The following is a 12,201-nucleotide window of genomic DNA, read 5'->3' as shown; positions in this document are numbered from 1 at the left end:
ACTTGGTTCAATGACCAGAATACATGTAAATAGATCTCATGATTATTCATTGTAGATATCCTATACAGATCTGTTTGTGGCCCTCAGAAGATGGAAGTTGAGAACTCTTGATTTATAAAGATTGACCTCTACTTGGTCAACATGGCTAGCACCATAAACTGATATAGAAAGACCATGTGACCTGTAATGTAGCACTTTTGTAGTGGTGCAGATTTATGTAAATCTTCCACCCCCTTCTTTCATCTTCACCTCCAAGCAAACAAAAAATTCTAAAAGCATGCAGCAATGTCATTTTGCTTGTTTCTGGCTGCATGCTAGGGGGAAAAGAAAACAGTAAGAATCTTAATCTTGTTTGTCAGACCCTGCATGCATCTTAGTAAGAGAAAAATCCATTGAAAAGGGCTACATGTATCAATAAAACTGTTTAGATTAATTGTATCCTAATTACACTAGGCATGAAAATGAAAACTCTGTACAGCATGGCAATCTGGGCTCCCCATTAATTGTGTAGCATGGTAACATTAGAGGCATGTGAGTGGAGGCCTTTCTGTTGAAGCGTACGCATGCAACCCCTCATTGAAAGCCATACGCCATGTGCGGTAAAGAATGGACACGATAACTGTTTTGGCTAGGGATGGGCAAATTAGACTAGGATTTAAATGAAAACATGAAAGACCATACTGTAGTGCTGTTGTGATGAAGTAGGGATGTCACCAAGCAAATGGCATTGTGGTTCTCATGCATTTTGTATTTGATTTAGTTACTGACCTTTGTATCATTTGTTAAATATTTTTAATAATATATTTGACACATTATGGCCTAGTTGCCTTAATTGCAGTAAATTCCCAGAATGCAGCTACTGGGGAAACTGAGGTTTGGTGATGCAGACTATTTAAAAATAAAATTTTAATTAGCAACCATGGATCTTGAAAGAGATGAAAAAGGAGAATATGGCTATCGTATAGAGAAAATAGCTGAAATTGTTTTCCAGACAGCACAAATATTGCCCTTGATTCATACATTATTAAAATAGAATTTCTGTAATTATCACAGCTATTGAAGACCACCTTCTCTTCTTTTGACAGTTGTACTTCAAATTTCAGTAAACTATCAGAAGGGTGGCTCCTATAACAGCTGCTTTCTGATTCTTATCTCAATTTGCTGAAAGTTAGGAAAGCATATGTATGTTCTTAATTCCTTTTCTTTATTTGTTCTCAGTATTTTAATAAAATTATTTACCCAGGCAAATTTACTTGGTAACACCACATATCTACTTGGCAGTATGTCATGCAGATGAAAAATTGGTCCTAACTGTATTACTACTTTCTTTCCATTGGAGGTGATATGCATAATTAAAAATTGGCCACAAGTAGGGGCAGTTACACTCCACAGATGATATTTTTTGAATATTAACAGATGACCTGAAAGCAAGGAACTAGGTCAATTTTGCCCATCTCTAGTATTTGATGTAAGCATCTGCTTGCTGTTTGGATTTATTTATGTATGTATATTTTTTACTGTCAATGTCTTGCTTGAAATTTTCCTGGGTGTTGTCCTCTTACCTTTTCTCCCTTCCTTCCCTACAGTTCCAGGTTTCCCTTACCCCACCGCTGCTGCCGCGGCTACCACAGCAGCTGCTTTCCGAGGAGCTCACCTTAGAGGTCGAGGGCGAACTGTCTATGGCGCAGTGAGGGCCGTGCCCCCCGCAGCTATCCCCACCTACCCTGGGTAAGCACAGGATTCTGCGTTGCACTTCTCTCAGTATGTGATCATGTACCATTTTAGGCCCCAGAGGGGGAAAGAAGGGGCAGATTCCAGGTACAACTACACAGTTGTCCTGTCATCCATCGGTATTCTCTAAAGTCAAGCAGTTTACCATAGTGTCTCACATGGGTAAAGTCATCCCTACAGCACTGGCAAAGATTGCATTTTCTAGAGCTATTCAGCAAAGACTTGGAGACCCCTCTGGGCATATGCAAGAATTCCCGTGGCTTTATAGGGTGCCTCAGTTTTTCCATTACAACTGACTGTTGCATTTTACAGTGCTGCTGTTCTCTGCTCCTCACAGTAATTTTTGTTGGTTTTCTCCAGTTTTTCACCCTCTTTTGGTAGCATAATCTCTTATTTTGATTTCCCTAAAGTTAGATTTTTTGCATCTGCAGTAGCTTCTGAAAGGCCTTCCAAACCATGGTTCCTTTCTGTCTCTTTGAGCCGTGTATCTATTAAAATTTCTTCTCTTATTGATTTTGTGTCAATTTTTCTGACAGAGAAAAAGACCAGCAACTTCAAGAAGTGCTCAAACTGTGGTCAGAAAATGTCCCATCACTAATGTCTTTCTCTTCAGCATCTGCTCTAAAATATCACCAACTGGAATGTATAGGAGCTCTGCTAAAGAACACTTAAGTCATGGTTTTTGTCCCTGCTAGTAGAATTTTGGATTTAATGTCTGCAGTGGAGAAGTAAGGCATTGTCAGTTTGGTCATATAATTACAACAGTGCATATAAGTCCCATGGCATGTTTCCATATGAGATATATCCAGTGGACACTAAAGAACAGTAGAACTAAGCCACTTGAAGACTATAGGAACATATTTATGTACTGGAGAAGCTCAGAAACTCACTCTTGGTGGCTCTCTCAATCCAGTCTGGCCAAGGGCATACCCTTCCAAATCCAAAACATCCAATTGTCCTATCTACAAACATGTCCACCCTGGGCTGGGGAACTCACTTGAATGAGCTCCATATCAAGAATTTCTGGGTGAAGAGAAGAAGCTTCACACAATTTTTTGGAACTAAGGGCAATTTATGTATTTATAAACACTAGATATTCCACTTCTTGCCAGGTTTGGTTTCAAAGCAGATTATAGAAATTAAGACAGGTATATAACATGGTTAATGTAGTTAACATTGAGTGTCACTGTATGGCTTAAGGACCAAGTTTGGGAAAAACTTTTCATATTCCTAATGACTCAGCTGGGGAAAGGTCTGGTTGAATAGCCATGCCATGGCTTTTTTTTTTTTTTTGTTTGCTACATTAAGGATTTTCAGAAATCAAGTGGCCGATCAAATTGTCCAGGTCTAGCTATGTTTTACTTGAACAAACAGGAAGGAATAGGGTATCTCTTGTGTGGGGAAACTCTGGAACTGAACTACCTCATACAGGATGGCAATAAGGGCTACTTGTCTGTTGGGCATGAACATTATGACAGAAACTAAGTTGCCAGTTGGACCAACATGAATGGTCACTGAGTCAGACTGTTACAAATAATCTTATTTTTTCAGACTGTTGCAAATAATCTTATTTTTTTCAGTGGGGAACTCCAAAAATAAACCTGTCCTCAGCAACTCAGGAAAGTAAGGTACTAGTATTCTGCTCCAGAAAGAGATTGGAAAGCAGACTAGTATCCAGATGCCTTCTTCCTGCACTGGAAGAAGGAACTTCAATATACTTTTCCTCTGATATCTTTAGTGACAAAAACCTTAATAAATCTCAAATAAGACTAGGGAGCTATGATTTTTTTAGCTCCTTTTTGGCTGAGGATGATTTGGTTCCCAATCCTACAGTTTCTTTTTTTTTGTTTGTTTTGTGTATTTTTTTTTTTACTTTTTATATGTGAGAATTTCAGAATACATAAATCAAGTCAATACTTGAAGAAAGGTTATGTATGGAACACAATAACATAAAAGAAAACTATCATCTCTGAGGAATAATGCATCCTCCAATCCACTATAATGAGGGAAGAGCCATCAAATGTCAAGGAAATAACACCCTCCCTTCCCCCCCCCCCCCCCCACCCCACCAAGAATATTAGTATAGAACATGACTGTAGACCCACTCAAACAAATGTACGAATCAGGAGATTTAGTTAACAGGGGAAAAAAGTCACCTTCAGCAAAGGTAACAGAAAAGGAATAGGTGAAGCTTGTCTATCACTGATGAACTGGGCCAATTGGACAGTATATACACACACACATGTCAGGGATTCCGAATGGCTGCTGTGCAGTGCTCCTTCATTTCAATCTTTTTTTTCCTTTTTTGTAATTTTTCCTCTGCATCCCCCTCCTAGACATATGGATGCCCATGTTATCCATGTTTGTTTGCCACCAAAGATAGAGCCATTGAAGAGGTCAGAAGGGAAAGTTATGCTCTCATCTCTCCCAGGCTCATTGGTATCATTGAGCCCGGCGGATAGAACTTTTCCAGTGGACCCGGCTGCAGTTTGAGCCTCTGTACCATGACCAGGAGCGTCCTGGGCTGACGACATTTCAGCGACAGCTCCAAGAGTAGAAAGTGCAGGAAGACAGGTCAATGCAGTATTGATCGGCCTAAGCAATGCTGGGATTTCAAAGGAGACACTAGCTTGGAGAAGACAGAACAGATATATTGAAGGATCTGCATAGACTTTTCCTGTATTACCTCAGGCTGCTCAAAAATTCTCATCAATCTTCATTGGATCCTCAGCCACTGTGTCTTGTATAAGAAAGGCTTAACAACTTTTAAGTTAATCTCCTCTTCAGACTCACCATGATATTATGCTTTTCTTCTACGTGTCTGTTATACCTCATGTCAAATGAGATTATCACAGAGGGGGCTTTTAGACATACCATCTATCCAGCATGGCCGTCTTACTACAAGAGAGACTGTGCCTTCCCTATCGCAGCCCTCACATTTTGGAACTCCTTACCTAAGGCTTTTCAACTGGCAGATTGCATCAAAACCTTAAAACCACACTGAAAACTCCTTTTCAGACAAGCCTACTTCTGAAGCTGTTCAGCTTTTCAGGGTCCTCTGCGATAATATTTGTAAACTTACATGTTTTGATATGACTTTTGAAAGATTTCCTGTGGTATTAATGTTTTTTATGAATGTTATAACTGTACATTGCTTAGTGCTTACACGCAAGTAATTAACAAATTTTATATAAAGATCAAGAAAAGCTTCAGTTTTGTAAGACTGACCCAGTTCACCCTCAGATCTATTTGGGATGCTATAGAGGGACTGGGGAGTTCCATCATGTCTCAATTAACGCCTTTGGTGAGAAAATGCATGGACTTAGACAATCATATTCATTCTTTGGAGAGGTCTAGCTCTAATTTTGGACAACAAATCTCTGGTCTTAAAGTGATATTGACCAGATGAAACATACTCTAGACTATTGTGAAAGAAAATCTAATGTCATCCAAAATAGAAAATCTTGAGAACATTATAAGTCGTTATAATTCCTGAACATTCTATTCTGCCAGTATCTAAGATATATTCCTTCTTTAAGAGAAAAGAAATTAAAACAATAATCTCCTGTTTCTGTTGATAATATTAACTTGGATATATCAGCTTTACTTGAGACTTCTGATAGAGATATGCTAAACTAATAGTATTCCTAGTGTTAGAGCCAGTCAGGGACTGAACATTGAAGTTTTATTTTAGGCAACTTTTCTACAGCTTACTGAACTTGCAAGACAAACTCAGAAGAAGCCAAAACAGTTTTTACCTATGCAATCAAGGGTCTTGTAGTTAAGGGTGCTGGGGTTTTTTTTTTGTATTTTTAATTCCCCCGTAAATGCTGTACTAAATACAAAGATGTTTCATACATATTTTTGAACCTAGTCAGTTAACTAGATTTCTTAGCGATAAACTTGTGTAGTCTTATGTACTTTCAATACTTTTGTCTGGTGTATCTTAGCTGGCTATTCCAAATGTGCTAGCATATTCTGATTTTTTTTTTTAATATATCATAGGAAGTGACTGATAGTCTTTTTTAAAAATTTGGTAATTGCTTATGGGTTGTGGTATTGAATCCTTTTTTTGAGGACTGGAAAAAGAATTGAACATGTTTATTTTCTTCTTTTTCTTTTTGATTATTATATATGTTTAATTATGGTTTTCCTATTCAAGATTTATGTCTTGAATATTGTAAACTGAAATACTTAAAATTTTATTAAACACATTTCAATCCAAATAATTTAACTTTACACTTACATGGGAAATTAAGTCAAAAGAAACCCCCTAGATGTAATAATCCAGATCTTATCAGGAGAAAACGTTTCCTCCTGAGTTTCTTTGATTTAGCTTCAACGGGAAACACAGCAACTTTATGATCATAAAAAACATTTCTTTTACGAAAATACAATCTTAGTAGGTAGTACTTATCAGAGTCCACCAACAAATTAATACAGTAGAAGATATAGGTTTATTTTCATCTTCTGGCTTTTCCAAATTAGCAGTCAGGTTAGATAGATCTAATGAATGTTTAGGCATTTCATTCCCATCTAATTTTCTATAAGGGGACATCATCGAAACAGGTGGAAATATTTTCTATGGAACATAAAAATCTCTGCTAGATATTTTTTAAACAGGTCCATTGGGGACACCAATCTCCGTTTTGGAAAATTTATAAGCCTTAAGATTTTTCCGCTTAACAGTATTTTCTAATGCTTCCAGCCTGTTCTGTAAATATGAATGTCCTTTAAGCAATGAATTATCCAAATCCTGTACAGCTGAAATTGTAATCTCTAAAGTATCCACTTTCTGCTTGACCAAGGATAGCTCCTTCTCATTACTTTGAACTTCCATGTTTAGGGTTTGAAACTGAGGAAAAAATAGAGCCATCTGACTTGAGAAATAAGCTATTTTTTCCCAGATTCCTTCAACTATCACCAATTCAGGTTGAGAATTCAGGGATTTAAAGGCCATTGGTAAAGTATATTGACTCACCACAGTTGAACCTGAATCATCCCCTCCAAACAGTGTTGGCATTGGAATTTGCAGTGAAGCTCCAAAGCTTCCCACCGCACCCTGAACGATGCCAGCAGGCTCCTCTCGTGAAACTACTCTGTCCAACAATCAAGGTATCTCCAAAACTCAGCAAAAAAGTCATTAGTCTAGTCGCTGCTTGCGTCAGCTGCTGAGCTGACATTTTTCTAGGCTGCCAGCGAAAGAGATAAAGCATTAGATAAGACAACGGGAGGAGCCTGCATTAATGAAGCACCCAGAAACGCACCATCAGAGCTCAGAATGGCATCTGCATTCCCGGTTGTTGGACAGAGAAATCCTTGGGGGTTGACACAAAACCACCAAAGGATAAGATCTGGTGTTTCCCTTCCTCTTCCGCATTATAAGTGAATAGTCAAGGAATAACAACAAAGGGAGCTCAGCAGTGTTCCACCATCTTGGCTCCACCCCAGTCCTACAGTATCTATCTCTCGGGAGATCAAGCAGGTTAGAAATCTTTCTGACCCTGATATCACAGAACCAAGGATTGCTGTGTCATCCCAACCTACAATCTCTCGTACTCAAAGCTTGGAATTTTAGAATGAGGTAATAGTCTTTTAGTTTCTACAGTTCCATATCTTGAATACTTCTGGTTTCTAAGAAGAATCCACTAGAAAGCCTTGTGATTGCAAATGCTGAAGTTTCCATTCTGATTTGACCTCAATGTCCTAGATTTATTTTCCTAGCCCACATAAAAACTGCTTGAGTATCATCGTGCATGTCTCAGAACTTTGGCTTATAATCAACTCTGTCAGGGTTCACCTTAGTGCAGTTGGCATATACCATCATTACGCAGAAGGAAGATTAATTACTGTATAACCTGTGGTTGTAAGATATCCACAGTGTTTGCTTCATTTAAAGCCTCCCATCAAGCCACTTGCAGTGTCGTGGAACCACAACATGGTTTTAATTCAGCTGATGAAAGCCTTCTGATTCTAATGAGCTAAAGTACATGACCTATGGCAGCAGTCAATTCATCCTGCAGATTCAAAGAGTTTTAGGTCCTAATAACTGCCCTAATAACTTATCCACCTTATGCTGAATTTCTTCACAACAGGATGGTACTGCACATACATACTAAATATCTTCCAACGTTGGTGAGGGACTTCTGCCTTCATCGGTCAATCATTCTTCCAGCATTTTTCCCAAGGCCTCAGGCTAAAAAGGTGGACAAGACCTTTACTCCTTAGATTGTACGAGAGCCATCACGTTTTTCTGTGGAGCAGACTAAAGACTTAGAAAACCCACCCATTATGGGCAAGCGGTTTGCCCCAGTGAGCTTGGAATTTTCAAGAGAACTCTTACCTAATTTGATAGGAAACTGAAGATTCTTCTCTTACACACAAGCTGATTTTTTTTTTTTTTTTAAATCATGGAAAGGTATGTCAGGACCATGGCAACAGTGGTGGCCTATCTGAGGTCATCCTCTATTGAGAAGATAGGGAGACCTACAACATGGACTTCAATTAACACATTTACATCACACTATTTTTTAGATGCAGACTCCTGACATAAGTTTGGACAGACTTTTTAAAGGTTAGAGCGCAACTCTAACTCCATGTCTCCACAGACCCCCATTTTTATTATTTTGGGTTGCTTTCTTTAAAAAAAAAAAAAAAAAGCCTACTAAAATAGTTGTTCTTTCCTGTTAGTATGTCTTGTCTTCTCTCTTCCCCCCCCTCCCTTTTTCTTAAAGGGCAATTCAGAGCTAGGGAATCTCCTTTATTTATGACTGTAGTGAACTCCTTGTCTTTAGAGAAAGCAAAGTTGCTTATCTGTAACAGGCATTCTCTGAAAACAGTTCACCAGTCACACAATCTCGCTATCTTCCCCTTATGGAGTTGAGCTCATTAGCTTAATTACAGAACAGACGTTTAATGTAGGAATTCCTGCCTATGCCCACAGAGGTCTTAATGGGAAATTCTAGAAAATGTTTCTTGCAAGCACTAGCAGAGAGCACCCATGTATGTGACCGGTAAATTACTATCTTCAGAGAACACCTGTTAAAGGTAAGCAACTTTGTTTAACTTTGTTTTAAAGCAGCAGTTCAAGCTGACAGAGGCTGGGAAGTTTCTCCTTTGTTGACAGAAATAAATGAGCTACTATTTATTTAAAATAAGAAACAGTTCTTAACTGTTAGAAGCTTAAGATTTCAGATTTGTTTGAAATAGAATGTGGTGGTCTGTTTTTTGGGGGGAAACAAGGAGCCACATTAACGACTTGGTAGTATACCATCATGCAATGGGACCAGCTTTTAATTTCTTGCAGGCTGTTCCTGATTTGGAAGGAAGAATGCCAGAGAGGTAGCATTGCCTTCATGAGGAGGAAAGGGAACTGGTCCATGCCCCCACACCACTGGTAGCTGCTGCCTGCTGGTTGTACGTTAGCACTGTACATTCTTTAAGTAAAACTGCATCCTTATACCGGATTAATACAGTGTTTGGTCCGCACTGAAATAATCTGCACCAAGTCATTAAGGAGAAAAATTCAGTTTTCCAGTGTAGTGGAAGGATGGTGGTCGCTATTGACTGTAAAAATTGATTTGTCATTAATGTTCATCAGTAAATGACTATGTGGTCCCCTGAGCTCAGATGAATTTCTGCCTCTCTAACAAGCTTAATCTCAGTCTAAAAGCACTAAATATATTCTGAAGTTCATTAGAAGTTTATCAGATTGGTTTACTTGAAGATGCTAAGGTCAAATTTCAGCAAGTGGTACATTACCTAGGTAAAGTTACACAGATAACGCTTGCTGAGATATTCAGCAGGATTTGCCCATTTTAGTCTGCTGCTGAATATGCTCGCTTAAAGTTATCCAGGTAATGTTGGGACAGCATTTTTTTGTCCGACAGACAGTATTGGTGCTGCCTAGTTAAACTTAAGTCCCAGCTCCAACTAGCTCTCACCCTCTTTCTTTTCACTTGGTAAAAAGTTAATCAGGTAAAATTTTACTGATTAGTGCGGCAAGATAAGTTCGAGTAAGTTTGTCACCTGGACAAACACCTTTGAATAACAGCTTCATTGTTCTCTTTCTTCCTACTGTATGTTCCATCACACTGATGATAATCCTACATTTTCACAGGCAGCAGCACTCTTTGGAGCTTTATAGTACCAGATCATTTGATGTGTAATAATTCTGATTGACCATCCCTATGATTGCACAAAATTAAAGGTTTCCTAGCGTGTAGACAGATGGATTCAGGACCAGTAGGTTTATGCTCCCCTGCCAGCAGATGACATCACAGTATATATAACCCTGCAGTGACCCCAGCCTGCCAGTATTCTCTGTCTCCAGCAGATGGTGGACATGCATCTCCCTATGGGGATTGCTTTGAGCTTTTTGAAAGGAGAAAATTCTAAATTCAGGAAAAGAAAGCCCCGCTCTCCTGCGGTGATACCTAAAAATCCCTCCTCCAATTGAGAATTCCTGAGGCGGTTTCCGTGGTTCCTCAGAGGTGTGCCTTGGGCCAGGTAGCTGAGTTTCCTGGCATGGACTTAGCTGCTAGTTCAGCTGAAAAGGCAGCAGGTGCAAGAGGCCAAGCAAGGCGGTAATGGCAAATGCCCTCTCCCCCCGCATCTGGATACCGTCTCTGTACTCAGCCGGTAAGCCCTGAGCTCAGATAAGGTTTAAAAAAAAAATTAAAAGGAGAAAGTCTTACCGGAATCAGAGAAAATTAAAGGGGTTTCAGGACTTCCTCCAGTTTCCATTCACTGCGTGCCCTTCCGACATTTGTTCCCACTCCAGTTGGGGTTGGGGAACTGAGCAGGCTGGTGGGTTGAGCGGCCCCCGGTGGCCTAGGCGCTGCACTTAGGCTTTTTTCTTGCATGCCATGTGGTAGACCACGGTAGCTGTTTTCACGCACTCTTGTACATTTCTGCTGCCCTCTATGGGCTGTCGATGTGTGCAGTGTGTCGGCTCTGCACGCATGTTGTGAGCTTGGTTTTTGAGCGCACGTTTTACATGCACAAACTTTTTTACGCGCTTAACTTGGCACACAGGTTGTGCGTGTGCCTTGCCGCACTTTCTTCTAGGCACTTATTTTATGAGCATATTTCATTTTTGAGCGCAAGCTGTTCCAACACACATTTACCATAGTGATGAGTTCGGTAAGCAAGAAGCCTGAGCGTCTTCCTATTTGTGTTGCCTGTCATAATAGGACTTCTCCGCCTGACCTGGCTTCTAACCTGTGTCAGCGCTGCTCAGACACTCAGGGAGAGTTGTCTTCCTCGGATTTTGCTAAGCCTGGCTCTTCCCATTCTGATAATGGTTTGGTCACGGCCTTGACTGGGGGACCACCAGATCTTGGTTCTCCCTTGACTGGCTCCTCCACTGGCGAGGGCAGTTCTGTGGGACCAGCTCCTTCTGGGCTTGGTCTAGACCTGGCTGCTTTTTCTTGGGTGGAATTTTTTTTTAAGGCTTACAAGCCTTTCTTCAGGTGCAGTCCTCTGCTTCCCCCATCGGACTCTCAGACAGTGGCTCTTCCCTCTTCCAGTCCTATGCTTAAGCGCTGGGGCTTGCCTTGGCTCCCTGCGGGTGTTCCCGACAGGAATCCAGATGGCACTGATGATGAAGTTGATACTGATTCTCTGGAAGATTGGGAGATCCTCCAGGGCTGGAACTGTATCGAACCTCATCATCGGCGCACAACTAAGTCTCCCGGCATGCGCACCTACGCGCACAGACGAGTTCTGAGCCATTCCACACGCACGAATCATGGCACCTCTGGCCAAGAAAGCCAAGGGACAAGCCCTCTGTCCTGCCTGCCACCTGAGAGCTGCGCAATCCGAAGTGGCCTCTGCCCTATGTCTGCAGTACGAAGAGGCTCAAAAGGACCCGAAGCAAGGCCCTCCTCAGACAGTAGAGGAGTCCGCCTCCACCAATGATGGTACCCCGGACCTCTGTATCCCGGGCACCTCGGGGAACTCCTCTGGATTCAATTTGGACCCAGGGTCCTTTTCCTGGGTGGAATTTTTCAAAGGCCTGCAACCCTTTATCCAGGCGCAATCGGTACCACCTGTGACACAGCCACAGCCTCCACCAAAAGAGCAAAACATTCCAAGCCCTTCTCAGATCCCTCGAGACACACCCCTTCTGGGCAAATGCCTCCCCTTAGGGGACACAGACACCTCGGGGGAAGAGCCTGACTCCCTGTAGGAAGGGGAAATCCCTCCAGGGATGGAACCATACCGAACCATGATGCGATTTTTCACCAAAGACAAGTTACCAGATCTCGTGTCTCTGAGTCTGAAAACGCTGGCCATTCCTGGCCCAAGTACCACAGCGGAGCCAAAGACGAACCCAGTTTTGGTCGGTCTCCGTCAGGCCTCATGCTATTTCCCAATGCTACAGGCCATATAACAACTGATTGACTTGGAATGGAATGCCCCGGAGGCCAGCTTCAAAGGAGGATGGGCCCTAGTAGCCCTATACCC

At 41.1% G+C, this 12,201-nt stretch overlaps 1 protein-coding gene across 16 annotated transcripts in view; it reads left to right on the top strand.

Annotated features, from left to right (window-relative positions):
- The window catches only part of RBFOX2 (RNA binding fox-1 homolog 2), a 932,501-nt gene that overhangs the window by 758,848 nt on the left and 161,452 nt on the right, over positions 1-12,201 (top strand). For 15 of the 16 annotated variants that reach the window (XM_029590392.1, XM_029590393.1, XM_029590386.1 and 12 more), the window contains one exon: positions 1,587-1,728. In XM_029590392.1, the coding sequence (XP_029446252.1) occupies positions 1,587-1,728 (142 nt within the window). Of the gene's footprint in view, positions 1-1,586; positions 1,733-12,201 lie in introns of those variants that run through there. The other variant, XM_029590400.1, reaches the window with a different exon arrangement.

The sequence above is a fragment of the Rhinatrema bivittatum genome, chromosome 2 (genome assembly GCF_901001135.1).
Source record: "Rhinatrema bivittatum chromosome 2, aRhiBiv1.1, whole genome shotgun sequence".
NCBI lineage: Eukaryota > Metazoa > Chordata > Amphibia > Gymnophiona > Rhinatrematidae > Rhinatrema > Rhinatrema bivittatum.
Note: the sequence above shows the minus strand (reverse complement) of the source record. Positions and strands in the feature narration are given on the sequence as shown.